This window comes from Equus asinus, chromosome 25 (assembly GCF_041296235.1).
Source record: "Equus asinus isolate D_3611 breed Donkey chromosome 25, EquAss-T2T_v2, whole genome shotgun sequence".
NCBI classification, from domain to species: domain Eukaryota; kingdom Metazoa; phylum Chordata; class Mammalia; order Perissodactyla; family Equidae; genus Equus; species Equus asinus.
In genome coordinates, this window is record NC_091814.1 from 17,505,675 (window position 1) to 17,526,295 (window position 20,621).

Consider the following 20,621-nt stretch of genomic DNA (forward strand, 5'->3'; position numbering starts at 1 on the left):
CAGCTCCTCGGGAGGGAGGGAGCGAAGGGCGCCTCGTGCCCCCCCACCACCCACTCCTCCCTCCTCGCGTTCTCCCCCTCCGTCCTCCCCCCTCACCCGACTGGGGCGACGGAGCGCGCACGCCCGCCCGCACGCGCCGGAGTGTATCCGGGCTCGTCGCTCGCTGCTCCCACCAACCACCGCCTTCGGCCGCCTTGCGCGCCCGCCAGCCCGTACGCGCTGGCTCAGGGGCGCCTCCTCGCACGGTCCCCCACGTCCCCTCGGCCCCTGTCAACCGGCTCTGGCGCGGGCCCTCACGCGTACCTTCAGCGGCGGGAGCCCAAGCCTCCTCCTCCACCTCCTCTTCTTTCCTCCCCCCCTTCCCCACCCCCACGGCCACGAACCGCCGCCACGGCCGCCGCCGCCTCCGGCCCCCCCCACATACCCTCCACCCCTCGCGCGTGCGCCTCCCACAATCCCCCCCGCGGGACTGTTCCATTCCCGTCGGCTGCAGGAGCGGGGGCGGAAAAGACAGGCAAAAGCGGGCCGAGCTTGCCGCTAAGACTGGCATTACCCGAGTGGCGGGCAGAGACCTATGGCTGCTTACCTTCCTGGCCGCGGCGCCGCGGCGCCGCGGCTCGCTTCGCCCCTCGCCGCGGCCAGCGGCGAGCGGGCCGGGGGCGGCCTAGCCCCCCTCCTCTGGCGGGCGGTTGGAGGCCGCGGCGGCTGCGCGCTGAGTAGCTTCCTGCTGTACGACCCGAGCTCGCTTCTCTGCGGCGGGACGAGCTCTGTGGAGCAGGCTTGTGACCGTGTCTGCTGTTCACTGCGTCAGAAGCCCTGATCCGCGGCTCTCGGTGAGGGAGTGGACCGGCCCGGGGGTTGGACCCATGAGGGAAAGGAGCGGGACCCCGAACCTCCATGAGGTAGGGAGTGAGGCCGGTAGGGCCGGCGACCCTCCGCGGGGGCTTTTTTCCGGGTTCTGTGTTGCGGACTTGGGACCCCAGGAAGAACCCGCGCGGTGGTCGGCTTTCTTTTTTTCCCACTTTCAGCTCAGCTTAGATTTCTCGAATTTCGCACTACTGTCTATACGTGATGATGTTTCTGTGCACTTTTACTCGCTCCTCATGGATGACTGCTACATCTTCGACCTCATTAGGGAGCCTGATGTTAAGAGAATAAAGAACCATGTATTTCTGGTTGAGTTCTGGACTCGATCTCCCATGTCTTGTGTGTCCTTCGGAAAGTTGTTTTCCTTAATTCCCTGGCAAGAAGAAACGAAAAACTGGGCATAGAAATTAGTTACCTCTAAATCTGCCTGCAGGGTTGGCGTGTGAAATAAGATAATATATGTAGAATTAGCCCCTAGGCACAGGGAAAGTGCAGAGTATTATGTTATTGGTCACGGTACTGTTGATGTTGATAAGGTTTGTGGGTGTGATTGGTAGTTTGTGTCTATTGTAACCAAATCGTTAATAAAACAATGCAAAACTAGGCCTATAGGATTTCTATGGTTATTGGTACTTGTTTCTCAGAATTCCGAATGAGCATTTACTTGATGATGGAATTCAGGAGAACTATGGACTAGTAAAATCCACATATCCCAAAATTGATCTAATCTACTAGTTTTTCATTTCACTCAAACAGTAAAGCAGAATAAATTAGGGAAGGGATCTACCTGGGTTTCCCTTTCCTTCACATCTGTGGATTTCTGGGGATCCAGGGAATAGTTTGAAAATCACTGTATTAGATTGATCTCAAAGGTCTAGTCAAGCTCTGAAATTCAAGTAGACACTTCTAAATTTCCCCCTTACCGTATTTCAATATATGGATCAGGTTTTGTTTGCTTGCTTTGTTTTTTTAAGGTAAACAGGAATTCAGCCTTAATTACCTCACTGTATATTTGCTTTTCCTAACCATATTTAAGTCCTAAATCTTAATGGAGTCCATTGGGGTTTTACATTAATCTTTCCTTAATTATGTCATGTATGCAAGTATGTTACCCTATCAACAACGTTTTTAATTTGAGGGCAAGGACTATGGGTAACATTTTTTTTATAGTCTAGTGCAAAGCAAGTCATAACAATGTTGAGCGCTCACTTTGGCAACACATATACTAAAAAAATGTTGAAATGAATGTTAGATACTTAAAATATGAGAAGGGAAAGAGAGTTAACGTTTGTGGAATACTGTATCAGAAGAACATGTGTTTGTTTTTTATCCTTATAATAAACACTTTGAGATGGTTCATCTTATTCACATTTTACACATGAGAAGCCTGAGGCTCAGAGAAGTCTGGCAATTTTATTTTTAGACTTCGGTTTGCCTGTCTCTTAAAAACCTAAGTTTTTCATTATACCACATTGCCTTCATGTAAAATTTCTCATCAGCCACATAATTCTATATGCTACAAAGAAAAAACACTTTTTTTTTTTTGAGGAAGATTAGCCCTGAGCTAACTGTTGCCAATCCTCCTCTTTTTGCTGAGGAAGACTGGCCCCCTGAGCTAACATCCGTGCCCATCTTCCTCCACTTTATACGTGGGACGCCTACCACAGCATGGCTTGCCAAACAGTGCCATGTCCGCACCCGGGATCTGAACCCGGGAAGCCCAGGCTGCTGAAGCAGAACGTGTGCACTTAACCTCTGCGCCACCAGGCTGGCCCTAGAAAAAACACTTTTAATGGAATTCCACTACACCAGTATATAAAGAAAGTTACTTACTTATAGTCTCTGCCTTCAACTAGCTGTCAGTAACTGTACTGATTTATGAATTGTCAGCCGGGTATAGGCAAATAAGATAGCATCCTGTTCGTTTGTGTATGCCCCAGTGCCTACCAGAGACTAAAATATATTAAGTGCTCAATAAAATGACCTTATTGAATGAATGAACACTGAATTATTTGAACCAAGAAAGGCAGGGAAGATGGAGTAATGGTTCCCCCATTACTCCAAAGATGTCCATGTCCTAATCTATCCCTAGAACCGGTGAATATGTTATTACATGGCAAGAGGGAATTAAGGATGCAGATGGAATTAAGGTTGCTAATCAGCTAACCTTAAAATAGGGAGATTATCCTGGATTAGCTGATAGGCCCACTGTAATTACAGGAGTTTTGAAAAGATGGAGGAGGGAGACAGAAGAGTCAGTGTCAGAGTGATGCAGTATGACAGACTTGACTGGCTGTTGCAGGGTTTAAAGATGAAAGGGCAGCCTCTAAAAACTGGAAAAGTCACAAAAACAGATTCTCTACTAGAGCCTCCGGAAAGAACACAACCCTGCAGAGACTGGTTTTTTGGGGTTTTTTTTTTTCAGGAAGATCAGCCCAGAGCTAACATCTGCTGCCAATCCTCCTCTTTTTGCTGAGGAAGACGGGCCCTGAGCTAACTTCGTGCCCATCTTCCTCTACTTTATATGTGGGACGCCTACCACAGCATGGCTTGCCCCGCGGTGCCATGTCTGCACCCGGGATCTGGGCCGGCAAACCCTGGGCCGCTGAACTAGAATGTGTGCACTTAACCGCTGCACCACCAGGCCGGCCCTCCTGCAGACACTTTGACTGGGACTTCTAAACACAGAGCTCTAAGATAACAAATTTATGTTGTTTTATGCCACTAAGTTTGTGGTTATTTGTTACAGCAGCTGTAGGAAACTAATACAGAAAGGAGAGTCAAATCATTACTAACCTCCAAAGTACTCTGTCTTGGATTGTGGTTTGTGCTTTAAGTTAAATGGGTGTGTGGGATAACTGAAACTTTTCTTTAAGCAAAGTGATAGGCACTCAACAAAACTGCCTAGATTTCCAGTATTTCCCTACTGCTCTGCTTCTCCTGGCATCAGTTTTCAAGCTGTAAATGGACAGCTGGGCTCTATGATATTGCTGTATAGCAGCAGTCTTAGCTAAGCTGCCCTCGGATTTCCGCACTGGAATAGAAGTAAGTAAACATTTCTTTCATGGTGCTTCTTTGCTGGGATGTTGTCTAAATGCAATATGGATAAACAGGAGAAGCTCTTCAATATAAACTTTTAAAATAAGGTTTCAAATGTTAAAAGAAATTTTTAAAGATAAAACTTACTAGAATATCATCAGGATTGACTTTACATTTGACGAGTTATGGGTAAGAATAAGCATAATAGTCTAAATAATTTTCTATTTAACAAGGGAAGAACTCTGAAATTTTTGTTTGGGTACCAAGATTTTAAACTCATGCTTCAGGTGATTGATTGCCTTTTAGCAAAGTAGAAATGTACACTTCAGACTGCCTGTGTTCAAAGCCTAGCTCTGCTACTTGGTAACTGTGTAAACTTGGGTAGACACTTAGGAGTAGTAAGAAACAGATAATTTATATATCATTTAATCCTTATAACAACCCTATGTTTAGATACTACCATTATCTCCATTTTAGCAATGAAGAAACAGAGACAAAGTTTAAGTAATTTGCTCAAGGTTACACAGCTATTAGGTAGGAGAGCCAGGTTTCAAATCCCAGCAGTTAAATTGTAGAGTCCATTCTTTTAACCATTCTCCACATTTGCCACTCTTTCCTTGTCTGCAAATTGGAGATAATATTAGCTACATCATAGGATCGTTGTGAAGATAAAATTAGTTAATACACATAAAGCACTTACAACAGTGCCTGGCGTGTTCAAAGTGTTCAGTAAATGTTAACTGTTGGTATCGTGGTTGCTTGAGGTCTTTGAAGCCTTGGGCTTTTTCTGATGTGCTGCAGTAGCTGGCAGAAAGGAAACATTGAGGGAGGTGCTCCTTACTCCTACCTTTAGCAGCACAGCCCCTTTATCTCTTTTATATGTTAATAGTATAAATTGCTCTTAGCTTGGTAAAAGTTCTTTTACCAGAGAGGGGGAGAAAATATCTAGCAAACTACTCTGGTTCATGCCCTTGTTTTACAGATACAAAACCTGGTCTCAGGAAGAAAAAAGACTTTTACAAACTTAGAACAATGTTATTTTTTCCTGTAGAGAATGTTATGTGAAGGATACTCATCTGAGAAACCAGAGTTTATCAGATGTTCCCGAGATAGATTTAGATGTGTTGTCTGGATGGGGACCCACTGTTTTAAATTGTCTTCAATCTTAGCCTAACACTATTTGTTGCATCGGGGTTCCCTATATAGAGAAATATAATTCATACAGAATAATTATTTGTTAGTTTTAAAGGATTCCCTAGGGGGTTGTTGTTTTAGTTTTTTAAAATTTACTCTTTGTGTGGGTAATAGCAACATGGTTCAGAATTCAAAAAGTACCAAAGACACCACTCTTCCTCTTTTCCTGCACTTACAGAAACCCATTTCCTCTCCCTGAAGGCAACCAATATTATTATTTTTTGTATATCACTCAAAATATTTACCTTTTTATGAACAAATTGGATCTATTTTTCCCTTTTGTATATAGCAGTGATAGCTTGCTATATACATTGTTCTGCGCTTTGTTGTTATTTCTCACTTAATACGTATTGGAGATTCTTCCTCATTTGTAGGCAGAGAGCTTCTGAGGTTGTTTTGTTTTTAAACAGCTGCATGGTGTCTGTTGTATGGATTTGCTGCCTATCCCCTGTTGACAGATATTTAAGTTCTTTCCATATTAGAAACTGTTGCAATTGAATAATCTTATATATGTAGAGATCCCTATGTTTTTATTATGTCATTATAAAAATGGTTTTCGGCCTGGGGTTCGCCAGTTCAGATCCTGGGTGCGGACGTGGCGCTGCTTGGCAAGCCATGCTGTGGTAGGCGTCCCACATATAAAGTAGAGGAAGATGGGCACGGATGTTAGCTCAGGGCCAGCCTTCCTCAGCAAAAAGAGGAGGATTGGCAGCAGATGTTAGCTCAGGGCTAATCTTCCTCAAAAAAAGAAAAAGGTTTTGCCTAGGTCTCATAAAAACCTTTTTTTAACATGTGCACCTTACAGCAGTTTGGACAGTTTTTATTGCATATGCAATATTATGAATATTGCTAATTATCGTTAATAACATTAGAAATAAAAATCAGGAAAGAGAATTACCTGCAACATTGCACCACAATAGATCAGATTGTTTTGTATTATTTTTCTTTAAGTTTTTATCTTTATGCATCTCTACTTCAGAACTTAATCTAAATGTACAGTTGGATTGAAGTCAGTATAACTATACCACTGAGCCCTAAAATTCTAGGGTGTTAAGATTGGGCATGTGTGGGCTGGCCCCAGTGGCCTAGTGGTTAAGTTTGGTGTGTTCTGCTCCAGTGGCCCAGGTTCAGATCCCAGACACTGACCTACACCACTCATCTGTTAGCAGCCATGCTGTGGCAGCGGCTCACATAAAAAGGAAAAAAAGAGGAAGATTGGCAACAGATGTTAGCTCAGAGTAAATCTTCCTCAGCAAAAAAAAAAAAAGGAAAAAAAAAAGATTGGCTATGCATATACACTTAACATGTCTTTTGTGACGCTATTAGAGACCTCTCCGATGTTTCACCAGTCTGGAGTCAGTTTGTTGAGGAATTTTGTAGGTTCAGTTTGTTGAGGCATATCCAGAATATTCTCTAGCTTAGGAAGCAATCATAGTCCCTTCCATTTCCTTCCTTCCTTTGCTTTCTCCATTAGAAGTAGGTGTACATCCAGGGGAAAGGTGGGGTGGGAGGTGGGCACAAAGGGTGAAGTGGTGCACCTACAACATGACTGACAAACATTAATGTACAACTGAAATTTCACAAGATTGTAACCTATCAATAACTCAATAAAAAAAAAAAAGAAGTAGGTGTACATCGCATCATCACTTGCTCCCCTATCATTTGGAGACAAGGTGTGTATTGTTTCTAGCAATAACACCTGGAGGTACAAGACTGAGAACTTGAAGAGGTTTGCACTCTTGAAGTTCGTCATAATCAGTGTTTCAAGAGCTTCAGAGAAACTCCTTTACTTCGGTAGTCCTAATGCTGCTCTGGGACTCCAAACTTGGGGAAACAGATATAATCAGGATTGGAGAATGCAGCATAACAAATTCTCTTTTTCCTAACTGAAATTATGAAAGCAATGAGATTAGTCTCCATGAACCTGATTTTTCCTGTAGGACTCAGGATTTAGAAGAATCTTTCTCAACTTCAGCTCTATTGACATTTGAAGCTGGATAATTCTTTGTTACGGGAGCCTCTCCTCTGCATTGCAGGATGTTTAGCAGAATCTTTAGCCTCTCCTCACTAGATGCTAGTAGCACCACTCTCCCAAGTTGTGACAACCGAAAATGCTTCCAGACATTGTCAGATGTCCCCTGGGGGGCAAAATTGCCCCAGTTGAGAACCACTGATTTAGAAAACAATTACTGATCATGAGGATTTCAGTCTAGTTTCAGTGGAGAAAAAGTCTGGCAGACTAATACATCTTTCTGTCAGAATTCTTAGAATGGTAAATCAAAATAATGCGGTTATGTATATTATGTCTTCATTAAAATAAGGCATTTGACAGTATCATTATGGCTTTTTGGAGAATATATGTACTGAATGTTTAACTGATTGAATAACCATACCCAAAGACTACATGTTAGTTAAATGGGTTGAAATTCCCTTAACCATTGACATCTATTCAGTGGTTCTCACTCTTAGCTGCACATTGGAATCAGAGGGGAACTTTAAAAAATACCAATGTCTGAGTCTCACTACCAGAGATTGTGATTTAATTGATCTGAGATAGAATCTGGACTTCAGAAGTTTTAATAATGCTTAGGTGATTCTAATGTGCAGCCGAGATTGAGAACCAATGATCTAGACTATGCTGCAGAACTCTTCAGGCAACTGTATCCTATTAAATTGTTACTTGTATGAGATCACTGAGGATATATTTTTCAAATTTATAATTTTCACAAAATTTTTCAAGGATAGGTAATGTGTTGGTAATAGATTTAGAAAAACAAAAAGATCTCCATAAGTGGGATCCTGGATTGGATCCTGTCATAGAAAGAGGCATTAGCAGAAGAGTTGGGGAAATCCAAATAAAGTCTGTAGTTTAGTTAATAGTATTGTAACAATGTTAATTTCTTGATTTTGATAACTATACTATGGTTATGTAAGATGTTAACGTTAGAGGAAGCTGGATGAAGGGTATAAGGAAGCTGTTTGTACTATCTTTGCAATTCTGTTAAAGCTTTTAACTAAACGTTAAAAATTTTGAACTTGGGGCCAGCCCTTTGGTGTAGTGGTTGAGTTCAGCACACTCCGCTTTGGTGGCCTGGATTCACATCCCAGGCACGGACCTACACCACTCGTCAGCCATGCTGTGGCAGCAACCCACATATAAAGTTAAGGAAGATTGGCACAGATGTTAACTCAAGGCTAATCTTCCTCAAGGAAAAAAAAAGAGGAAGATTGGCAACAGGTGTTAACTTGGGGCTAATCTTCCTCAGCAAAAAAAAAAAGAAAGAAAGAAAGAACTTATGAAAAATGTTATTAGTAAAAGAAGATATTGGCAAACTGAAGTAACATTCAAAATTAATAAAATGAATTTTAATAATTCATTTATTCTTAGCTAGGTTCAAAGTTAACAGATAGCTGCACAAATAAAAGATTCAGGCCACCTAGGAAGAAATATGATGTAGTGATGAGGAATGTGGGCTGTTAAGTCCAATAAGCACATTTACATCCAAACTTCTCCATTTTTTTTAACAGTACCGTGGCTTCCACGTGTGAGAAAAATTGTGATTTTTGCAGTTCCTCCCATAAAGTGGTAAAGTCTGTTTCCCATGCTTTGAATCTGGGTTGGCCTATATAGGCTGCAAGAGAATGTGACAGAACACTGTGCTGGTTCTGAGCCAGGTTTGAACAAGTCTTAAATGTTTCAGCTCTTTTCGACCTTTGCCACTGCTATGACAAGAAGTCCAGGTCACACTGCTGGAGGATGAGAGACAATGACCCAGCTGAGGCCAACCTTGACCAGCCAGCCAACCTCAGAAGCTTGAGGAAGCCCTACAGAAATAGGCAAACCTGGCCCAGAGCAAAAGAACTAACAGCCTATAGCCATAGACTTGTGAGCAATTATAAGTAGTTATTGTTTTAAGCCACTGCATTTTGGGGTGGTTTGTTATGCAGCAACAGTGGATGCAATGCTTCAGAGGATGCTATGATGATAAAATAACATAAAGCATGTAATGTATATAACACATTGTCTGGCCCATAGTAGTTAATCTGTGCATGTTAGTTTCTGCTATTGCTGTATTGTTTTAATATGGCTAAATAGCAACATTTTTTAATAACAGCTTTATTGAGATTTACATACCATAAAATTCAATATCTTTAAAGTATACAATTCAGTGAGTTTTTAGTATATTCACAGAGTTGTGTGACCATTACCACTATCTAATTTTAGAACATTTTTATCACCCCAAAAATAACCCATCAGTAGGCACTCTCCATTCTTCCCTCTCCCAGCCCCTGGCAACCACTAATCTAATTTTGGCTCAATAGATTTGTCTATTGTGGACATTTCATATAATTTGAATTATACTACATGTGGTCTTTTGTGACAGACTTCTTTCCCTTTGTTTAAAGATTCATCCATGTTGTAGCAGGTATCAGAACTTCATTTCTTGTTATTGCTGGATAATACTCCATTGTATAGCTACACCACATTTTGTTTATCCATTCATCAGTTGATGGACATTTGAATTGTTTCCACATTTTGGCTCTTATGAATGCTGCTGCTGTGAGCATTTGTGCACAAGTTTTTGTGTGTACATATGTTTTCATTTCTCTTGGGTATATAAACAGGAGTCGAATTGCTGGGTCATTTGGTAACTCCATGTTTCATCTTTTGAGGAACTGCCAAACTGTTTCCCAAAGTGGTTGCACCATTTTACATTCCAGACAGCAGTATATGAGGATTCCAGTTTTTCTGCATCCTCCTGAACACTTGTTATCATCTGTCCTTTTGATTTTAGCTATCCTTGTGAGTTAAAAGTGGTATCATGTTGTGTTTTTGATTTGCATTTTCCTAATCACTAATGGTATTGAGCCTCCTTTCATGGCTATTGGCCATTGTATATCTTCGTTGGAGAAATGTCTGTTTAAATCTTTTGCCTATTTTTGAGTTTTGTTTTTTTTATTATTGAATTATAAAGAGTTCTTTATATATTAAGGATACAAGTCCTTTATCAGACATGTAATTTGCAAGTATTTTCTCCCATTCTGTCGGTTGTGTTTTACTTTCTTGATGGTACCCTTTGAAGCAGAAGTTTTCAATTTTGATGAAGTCTAAGCATCTATTTTTATTTATGTCACTTGAGCTTTTGGCATCATTAAGAAACCATTGCCTAATCCAAGGTCACAAAGATTTACTCTTGTGTTTCTTCTAAGAGTTTTATAGTTTTAGCACTTCCATTTAGGTCTGTGATCTATTTTGAGTTAATTTTTGTGTGTGATGTGAGGTAGGAGTCCAGTTTCATTCTTTTACATGTGGATATCCAGTTGTCCCAGCACCATTTGTTGAAGAGACTGTTCTTTCCCTCATTGAATTGTCTTGGCACTTATGTTAAAAATCAACTGACTGTGATGTAAGAGTTTATTTCTGAACTCTCAACTCTATTCCATTGATCTATAGACATACGGATCAGACATCTGTGATCTATAGACATATGCTAATACCACACTGTTCTGATTACTGTAGCTTTGTAGTAAGACTTGAAATCTGGAAATGTGAGCCCTCCAACTTCTTTTCAAGGTTATTGGGCCATTCTGGGTCCATTGCATTTCCATATGAAGTTTGAGATCAGCTTGACAATTTCCGTAAAAAAGGTTGCCGGGATTTTGATAGGTAACAGTATTTGTTTAAAAAAAAAAAGGAACTGATAATTTTAGTGAACTGTGTTCTAAATGAAACAATAGGGGCTGGCCCCATGGCTGAGTGGTTAAGTTCCCGCGCTCCGCTTCGGCGGCCCAGGGTTTCACCAGTTCAAATCCTGGGCACAGACATGGCACCGCTCATCAGGCCATGCTGAGGCGACATCCCACATGCCACAACTAGAAGGACCCACCACTAAAAATACATGACTATGTACCAGGGGGCTTTGGGGAGAAAAAGGAAAACTAAAATCTTAAAAAAAATAAAAATAAGTGAAACAGTAGTGTGATAGAGTTACAAAAGAGTTACTCTTGTAAATATAAAATCTAAGAATAATAGATCATACTTGCAGAGTATTGATAAGTAATATAGAGAAGGGACTTGTGTGGTGATTACTTTAAAAAACGAAGACATTTACCCAGAAGAAAAAAGAGGACATAACTATCTTCAATTTATTGTTTGGAAGATGGCTTGTAAAACCCTAGAGAAAGACTGGGACAGTGAATGGAAGCTACAGGGAGACATTTCACCAGTGTGAGATAACTTCCCATAAAAGCTGTCTGAAAACCGTATGGACTGCCCTGTGAGTTCCCATCAGTAGAAATATTCAGGCCCTTGATGACTGACAGTATAGTATGTGCAATGGCTAATGAGAAAGGCTGCAGAGTCATAGGCTTGAATTCTGAAACTGCCAATTTTAGACTGTATACCCTTAGGCACGCTATTTAGTCTATCCATCCCTATTTTCACCTGGGTATAATAATGTCTACTCCATAGTATTTTTGTGAGGTAAAGCCTATAAATTGCTTTTAGAGCCTGTTTCTGCAAAATACTGAGTGATTATTATTAAGATCATTGTAGTACTAAATCAGTTCTGAACTAGTTCTGAAGAGTTCCGTTCTTGAACTGAATCATTTAACCTGATTCTCTTCACAGAAAAACCTGTACACAAATGTTCATAGCAGCTTTGTTCGTAATAGGCCAAAACTAGAAGCAACCCAGATGTCCTTCAACGGATGAATGATTAAACAAGCAGGCACATCCATACTGTGGAATAGAACCCAAGATTAAAAGAACGAACTTTCGATACATAGAACACGAAGCCCAGATGAATCTCCAGAAAATTATGAGTGAAAAAAAAGCCAGTATCAAAAGGTTACATGACATTCTAGAAATGACAGATTATAGAAATGAAGATGAGATTAGTGATTGTCAGGGGTTGAGGAATGGGAGGAGTTAAGTGAGGTGGGCCCTGGGAGAGGCTATAAAAGAGCAACCTGAGAGATCCTTGAAGTGATGGAAATGTTCTGTATTTTGACTGATATCAGTGTCACTCCCACAGTGGTGATAGTGTACTATAGTTCTGCAAGATATTGCCATTGGGGAGAACTGGGTAAAGGGTACATAGGACAATATATTATTTCGTTCAACTGCATGTGAATCTACAATTATAACCATAGTAAAAATTTAATTAAAAAAAAAAAAGCCTATGATTTTTGTGACCACTGAAGTCTTAGCATATAGTCTTTGGGATACCTTTCTTTTTTCTTTTTTTTTTTAATTTAATTTTTATTGAGTTAATGATAGGTTGCAATCTTGTGAAATTTCAGTTGTACATTACTGTTTGTCAGTCATGTTGTAGGTGCACCCCTTCACCCTTTGTGCCCACCCCCCACCGCACCTTTCCCCTGGTAGCCACTAATCTGTTCTCTTTGTCTACATTTTTAAATTCCTCATATGAGTGGAGTCATACAGAGATTGTCCTTCTCTACCTGGCATATTTCACTTAACATGATTCCCTCAAGGTCCATCCATGTTGCAAATGGGACTATTTTGTTCTTTTTTATGGCTGAGTAGTATTCCATTGTGTATGTATACCACCTCTTCTTTATCCAGTCATCTGTTGATGGACACTTAGGTTGCTTCCATGTCTTGGCTATTGTAGATAATGATGCAGAAAACATTGGGGTGCATGGGACTTTTGGAATTGCTGACTTCAAGCTCTTTGGATAGATACCCAGTAGTGGGATAGCTAGATCGTATGGTAGTTCTATTTTTAATTTTTTAAGGAATCTCCATACTGTTTTCCGTAGTGGCTGCACCAGTTTGCATTCCCACCAGCAGTGTATGAGGGTTCCTTTTTCTCCACAACCTCTCCAACATTTGTTACTATTTGTTTTAGTTATTTTTATCATTCTAATGGGTGTAAGGTGATATCTTAGTGTAGTTTTGATTTGCATTTCCCTGATGATCAGCGATGATGAACATCTTTCCATGTGCCTATTGGCCATCCGTATATCTTCTTTGGAGAAATGTCTGTTCATGTCTCCAGCCCATTTTTTGATCGGGTTGTGTGATTCTTTGTTGTTGAGTTGTGAGAGTTCTTTACATATTATGGATATTAAGCCTTTGTCAGATATATGACTTGCAAATATTTTTTCCCAGTTAGTGGGTTGTTTTTTGTTTCAATCCTGTTTTCATTTGCCTTGAAGAAGCTCTTTAGTCCGATGAAGTCCCATTTGTTTATTCTTTCTATCGTTTCCCTTCTCTGAGAAGACATGGTGTCCGAAAAGGTCCTTTTAATACTGATGTCAAAGAGTGTACTGCCTACGTTTTCTTCTAGAAGCCTTATGGTTTCAGGTCTCACCTTTAGGTCTTTGATCCATTTTGAGTTTATTTTGGTGAATGGTGAGAAAGAATGGTCAATTTTCATTCTTTTACATATGGCTTTCCAGTTTTCCCAGCACCATTTGTTGAAAAGACTTTCTTTTCTCCATTATATGCCCTCAGCTCCTTTGTTGAAGATAAGCTGTCCATAGATGTGTGGTTTTATTTCTGGGCTTTCAATTCTGTTCCATTGATCTGTGCACCTGTTTTTGTACCAGTACCATGCTGTTTTGATAACTGTAGCTTTGTAGTGTGTTTTGAAGTCAGGGATTGTGATGCCTCCCATTTTGTTCTTTTTTCTCAGGATTGCTTTAGCAATTCGGGGTCTTTTGTTGCCCCATATGAATTTTAGGATTCTTTGTTCTAATTCTGTAAAGAATGTCATTGGGATTCTGATTGGGATAGCGTTGAATCTGTAGATTGCTTTAGGTAGAACGGACATTTTAACTATGTTTATTCTTCCAATCCATGTACATGGAATGTCTTTCCATCTCCTTATGTCATCATCCAATTCTCTCAGAAAGGCCTTGTAATTTTCATTATATAGGTCCTTCACTTCCTTAGTTAAATTTACCCCAAGGTATTTTATTCTTTTTGTTGCGATTGTGAATGGTATTGTGTTCTTGAGTTCTTTTTCTGTTAGTTCGTTGTTAGAATATAGAAATGCTACTGATTTATGCAAATTGATTTTATACCCTGCAACTTTGCTGTAGTTGTTGATTACGTCTAAGAGTTTTCCAGTGGATTCTTTGGGGTTTTCTATATATAAGATCATGTCGTCTGCAAACAGCGAGAGTTTCACTTCTTCCCTCCCTATTTGGATTCCTTTTATTCCTTTTTCTTACCTGATTGCTCTGGCCAGGACCTCCAGTACTATGTTAAATAAGAGTGGTGATAGAGGGCATCCTTGTCTCGTTCCTATTTTCAGGGGGATGGTGCTCAGTTTTTGCCCATTGAGTATGTTGGCTGTGGGTTTGTCATATATGGCCTTTATTATGTTGAGGTAGTTCCTTTCTATGCACATTTTGTTCAGAGTTTTTTTTTTTTATCATAAATGGCTGTTGGATCTTGTCAAATGCTTTCTCTGCATCTATTGAGATGATCGTGTGGTTTTTATTCCTCAGTTTGTTGATGTGGTATATCACGTTGATTGATTTGCAGATGTTGAACCATCCCTGTGTCCCTGGTATGAATCCCACTTGATCATGATGTATGATCCTTTTGATGAATTGCTGTATTCGGGTTGCCAAAATTTTGTTGAGAATTTTTGCATCTATGTTCATCACTGATATTGGCCTGTAGTTTTTTGTGCTGTCCTTGTCAGGCTTTGGTATCAGTGTGATGTTGGCCTCATAGAATGTGTTAGGAAGTGTTCCGTCCTCCCTAATTTTTTGGAATAGCTTGAAAAGGATAGGTATTAAATCCTCTCTGAAAGTTTGGTAGAATTCCCCAGGAAAGCCCTCTGGTCCTGGGGTTTTATTCTTTGAGATGCTTTTGATTGCTGTTTCAGTCTCTTTCCTTGTGATTGGTCTGTTCACATTGTCTGCTGCTTCTTGACTAAGCTTTAGGAGATTGTAGGAGTCAAAGAATTTATCCATTTCCTCTAGGTTATCCATTTTGTTGGCATATAGTTTTTCATATTATTCTCTTATAATCCATTGTGTTTCTGCAGAGTCTGTTGTTATTTCTCTTCTTTCATTTCTGATTTTTTTTATTTGAGCTTTCTTTTTTTCTTTGTAAGTCTGGCTAGGGGTTTGTCAATTTTATTTATCTTCTCAAAGAACCAGCTCTTTGTTTCATTGATCCTTTCTACTGCCTTTTTTGTTTCAATAGCATTTATTTCTGCTCTGATTTTTATTATTTCTCTCCTTCTGCTGACTTTGGGCTTTATTTGTTCTTCTTTCTCTAGTTCAGTTAGGTGTAGTTTAAGATTGCCTATTTGGGATTTTTCTTGTTTGTTAAGATGTGCCTGTATTGCGATGAATTTTCTTCTTAATACAGCTTTTGCTGTATCCCATATGAGTTGGTATGGCATGTTATCATTTTCATTTGTCTCCAGGTATTTTTTTTATTTCTTCTTTAATTTTTTCCGTGATCCATTGCTTGTTTAATAGCATATTGTTTAGTCTCTACATCTTTATGCCTTTCTCAGCTTTTTTCTTGTAATTAATTTCTAGCTTCATAGCGTTATGATCTGAGAAGATGCTTGTTATTATTTCAATTTTTTTAAATTTGTAGAGGCTTGCCTTGTTTCCCAACATATGGTCTACCCTTGAGAATGTTCCATGCACACTTGAGAAGAATGTGTATTCTGCTTTTTTTGGATGAAGCACTCTATATATGTCTATTAAGGCCAACTGTTTTATCTTTTCGTTTAGCTCCACTGTTTCCTTGTTGATTTTCTGTCTGGATGATCTGTCCATTGATGTGAGTGGGGTGTTGAGGTCCCCTACTATTATTGTGTTATTTTTGGTATCTTCTTTTAGGTTTGTTAATAGTTGCTTTATGAACTTTGGTGCTCTTGTGTTGGGTGCATAGATATTTATAAGCGTTACTTCTTCTTGATGAAGTGTCCCTTTGATCATTATATATTGGCCCTCTATGTCTCTCTTTACCTGCCTTATCTTGAATCTATTTTGTCTGATATAAGTATTGTGACACCTGCTTTCTTTTGTTTGCCATCAGCTTGGAGTATTGTCTTCCACCCCTTCACTCTGAGCCTGTGTTTGTCCTTGGAGCTGAGGTGTGTTTCCTGGAGGCAACAAATTTGTTGGATCTTGTTCTTTAATCCATTTTGCTACTCTGTGTCTTTTTATTGGAGAGTTCAATCCGTTTACATTGAGGGTGATTATTGATGCATGAGGGCTTAATGCTGTCCTTCTGTTGCTCGTTTTCTGGTTTTCCTACATTTCCTTTGTTTCTCATCCTGTGTGTTTTAGCCTACCCATTGACTTCTGCAATTTCTTATGCTGGGTTTCCTAGAACTTTCCTTATTTATGTTTTGTGTCTCTGTTCTGTTTTTCAGTTTAGTGGCTACCCTGAAGTTTGTATTCAGAATCTCGTGCATAACATAGTCCATTTTCTGGTGGTCTCTTACTTCCTTGGCCTAAACTGATTCAGTCCCTTTCCTCCTCCCGTCCAAAATTATTATTTTCATCTCTTATTCCAACTTGTGTTGTGAGTTTGTGCTTAGAGTGATAGGATTGTCTTTGCTTTAGTGATTTCCTTCCCTTTCTCCTAATGCTATAGTTGAATATTTGCTATCTTGTTCTGATTCTATTTGTCTCCCTACTCTGTGTTTTGTGACACCTTTCTCCCTTTTTTTCTTTTTTCAGGTGTGAGGGCCTTCTTGAGGATTTCTTGTAGTAGAGGTCTTGTGGCTACAAATTCCCTTAGCTTTTGTTTGGAAAAGCTTTAATTTCTCCCTTGTATCTGAAGGATATTTTTTCTGGATAGAGTATTCTTGGCTGAAGATTTTTATCCTTTAAGGTTTTGAATATGTCATTCCAATCTCTCCTAGCTTATACGGTTTCTGTAGAGAAATCCGCTGAAAGTCTGATGGGGTTCCTTTGTAGGTTATTTTCTTCTGCCTTGCTGCCCTGAGTATTCTTTCTTTGTCATTCATTTTTGCCATTTTTACTACTATATGTCTTGCAGTAGGTCTTTTTACATTGACAAATCTAGGAGATCTGAAACCTTCCTCCACACACATTTCTCTCTCAATCCCTAGATTTGGGAAGTTCTCTGCTATTATGTCGTTGAGCACACTTTCTGCTCCATTTTCCTTTTCCACGCCCTCAGGAATTCCGATGATTCTTAAGTTGCATTTTCTCATTGAGTCTGCTATTTCTCGGAGATTTTCTTCAGTTTTTTTAATTCTTACTTCTCTTTCTTCCTCTGTCTGGAGCCATTCAACCTGTCTATCTTTGATTATGCTAATTTGCTCCTCTATGGTGTCTGCATGGGCATTCCAGGAATCTGTATTCTGTTTTATCTTATCCATTGTATTTTTCATCTCTACTATTTCTGATTGATTCTTCTTTATAGTTTCAATCTCTTTTGTGAAGTAATTCCAGAACTTGTTGACTTGTTTCTCTATATTTCCCTTTACCGCGTTGAGTTTTTTGATGATAGCTATTCTGAATTCATTTTAACTTAGTTTACCTATTTCCAAGTCCTCAGGACATAATTCTGTGATTTTTTGTTTTCCTTTTGGTCTGGAGCTTTTATAAATTGCTGGATGGTAGAGGAGTAGTTTTTGCACATAATGCTACTATTTGGTTGCAGTTAGAGCCTGTCGCCGCTAGATGGGGGTCAAGAACAGCACATTCTGAGCCCTCCACCTTCAGCACTGATGGCGGCGCACAGCGTGGGTTGGGGAGGAGAGGCACTTTCTCTCATGTGGAGACCTGGATTCCGATCAGCTCTCGCTTTCTGGTTTCCTGGGGCCTTGGCTTGATGGGGTTCCCCCACGTGAAAGCTTTCCCCCATTAAAGGATTTCCACTACACCTGTCTGTGGGAGTCCTGGATGATCTCCCAGACGTGCAGCCCCTCCCCCGCTCCTTCCCTCACCCGCGGCACCAATCCCAGTCTCTAGGGGAGGGAGTGAAGATCTCTTACCCCGTTCCAGCTACTCCAAGGGCGGCTCCGGCCTCTCCGCCCTCTGTCATTTGGCTGCTGTGGGTCTCTGATGATCTCTGTGTTATTACGAGTTTTTGATTGGAAAGTAGTTGCTCCTTTTGGTTGTAATTTGGAGGGGAGAGAGTCCCCTGCGGGCTCACTCCACCATGTTGCTCACGTCACTCCCTTTTTCTTTTTTTTTCAAAGATTGGCACCTGAGCTAACATCTGTTGCCAACCTTCTCTTTTTGCTTGAGGAAGATAGTCTCTGAGCTAACATCTGTGCCCATCTTCCTCTATTTTGTATGTGGGACACTGCCACAGCATGGCTTGATGAACCGTGTGCAAGTCTGTGCCCAGGATCTGAACTGGCAAACCCTGGGCCACGAAAGCAGAGTGCACAAACCTAACCTCTACACCACCAGGCTAGTGGTGTTTTTACAGTTTTTAGTAATTCATTCTCTACAACTGTGAACATTGTTATATGTATTTCCCAGTGTACATTTATGAGTGATCTTCTAGAATAAATACCAAGGAGTAGAATACTTGGGTCATAGACTTGTACATTTTCAACTTTACAAGATAATGCCAAATTTGTATTTACACTCCCATTGACAGTGTGTGAAAGTTCCCAACACTTCATAGCCTCTTTAATGTTTGCTATTTTCTGACTTTTTCATTTTTCCCAATATGGTTGTGAATGGTATCTCATTGTGGAGGTTTTAGTTTACATTTCCTTGATTTGTAATGAGGATGAAAATCTTTTCTTGGGTTTACTAGCCATTTGTATTTCCTTTTCTGTGAAATGTCTGTTTGTGTCTTCTCATTTTTTTATCAATTTGTAGGTATTCTTTATTTAGTCTAGATACTAATCCATTGTGCAAATATCTTTTCCCAGTTCTGGCTTGCCTTTTCACTTCTTTTGAGAGTGCAGGACAATGCTGAAAGGAATGACAAGACTTATCTCCAGGGTCCATAAGGTGAGTCCTAACTGACCTGAATGCTTTGTGCAAACTGTCTTTAGGTGGCTTTCTTGTTTTTAGATGGATTCATTGTATCCAGAGTAAAACTCTCTGGAGAGCTTCAGCTGACTAGTGTGTTAATTTACAAGTTTACACTCAAAAGAACAGTCACAATTCCATTCTTCTGCCCATAAATTTGACCCCCAGCTGCCCTAAAAATCTTCAAATAATAGGTCTCAGTAGAATAGTTGTGCTTGAGAATTTACCAGCCCTAGGAGAATTAACATTTTAAAAAAATAGATAAGCTTGATTGCCATTATCTATATTAACTTTTATTATTCTCTAGTTGGATTAATGATTATCATCCCTTCATGAATTATTTAAAAGAAAAATAGGAGCTGGCCCTGTGGTTGAGTGGTTAAGTTCACGCGCTCCGCTGCAGGCGGCCCAGTGTTTTGTTGGTTCATATCCTGGGCACAGACATGGCACTGCTCATCAGGCCAGGCTGAGGCAGCGTCCCGCATGCCACAACTAGAAGGACCCACAATGAAGAATATACAACTATGTACCAGGGGGCTTTGGGGAGAGAAAGGAAAAAAATAAAATCTTTTAAAAAATAAATACATAAATAAAAATAAATAAATAAATAAATAAAAATAAGTTGCCAGTGTAGACCTTTAACGTCTATCTGATAGGTTAATAAAATAATAAAATCATATATTAAAAAAGACCATTCTGTTGCTTTACTTCGTTCTTTCATGTATTTTAGCAAATACCTTCAGTACCTTCCATATGGCAGGTACTCAGGTTTCTAAGATGACTCATTTTACTAGTAATGGTTACTAATTGTTGGGTATTCATTATGTGCCAGGCACTGTGCTAAGTGCTTTATTTCTTTTAATCCTCATGACCAACTCCTGAAGTAGATAATATCTTTGTTTCACAAATTCAGAAGCTGAGGATTAGAACGGCTAAGTAACCTGCCTAAAGCAACACATTAGGAAGTTGTAGAGCCCACACTAGATGCCGGATCTGTCTGACTTCAAAGCATGTGGCCTTAACCACTGTGCTCACAATAGTGCGCGTTATGGTCCACGTTCTCCAGGACCTCAAGGTCCAGTAGTGCAATCATGAATAAATAGTCGTTATAGTATGGTACTGTTACAGCACCCAGGAGGAGCACCTAACCTGGATTAAGTAGGATCCAGAGGAAATCCTCTCAGAGTTAGTCCTGAAGGATGAGAAGTGAGCCAGAGGGCTTAGTCACTTCCATCTGATCATTTAATTATAGATTAGATTGTCTAGAAAAGGAGCCCTTCCTCCCATAGGATTTATCTTTTTTCCAGGGGTTCATGATAAACTTATGTACATAAAATAACCCATAATTATAAAATAAAATGAAAATAAAAGCAAGGATCAACAGAGGGATGGATTCTGCCCTCACATAATTACATTAAAGGCTGAAATTTCTTCCTTAATAGCAGATAAGAAAGACCTGAATTGAAACTGCAGAAAGGTGTCAGTGAGAAGAATTTTGTGCTTTTTGTAGATTGGTTTAGAGTAACCTTGACTGGCTC

The 20,621-nt window shown here is 39.9% G+C and overlaps 2 protein-coding genes across 15 annotated transcripts in view; one reads left to right on the forward strand and one right to left on the reverse strand.

The window, feature by feature from the left end:
* The window catches only part of ASH1L (ASH1 like histone lysine methyltransferase), a 199,998-nt gene extending 199,609 nt beyond the window's left edge, over positions 1–389 (reverse strand). Inside the window, exon 1 of one of the 3 annotated variants that reach the window (XM_070497868.1) lies at positions 304–389. The gene's annotated coding sequence lies outside the window, so the exon portion shown is untranslated. Of the gene's footprint in view, positions 1–96 lie in introns of all 3 variants that reach the window. The other 2 variants (XM_070497871.1, XM_070497869.1) reach the window with 2 other exon arrangements.
* Positions 1–20,621, forward strand: part of DAP3 (death associated protein 3) — a 37,161-nt gene that overhangs the window by 517 nt on the left and 16,023 nt on the right. For 4 of the 12 annotated variants that reach the window (XM_070497888.1, XM_070497890.1, XM_044758593.2 and 1 more), the window contains exon 2: positions 18,981–19,062. In XM_070497888.1, the coding sequence (XP_070353989.1) occupies positions 19,021–19,062 (42 nt within the window). In that variant the 5' untranslated portion in view covers positions 18,981–19,020. Of the gene's footprint in view, positions 1–410; positions 903–8,628; positions 8,687–8,801; positions 8,987–18,980; positions 19,063–20,621 lie in introns of those variants that run through there. The other 8 variants (XM_044758591.2, XM_014837026.3, XM_070497889.1 and 5 more) reach the window with 7 other exon arrangements.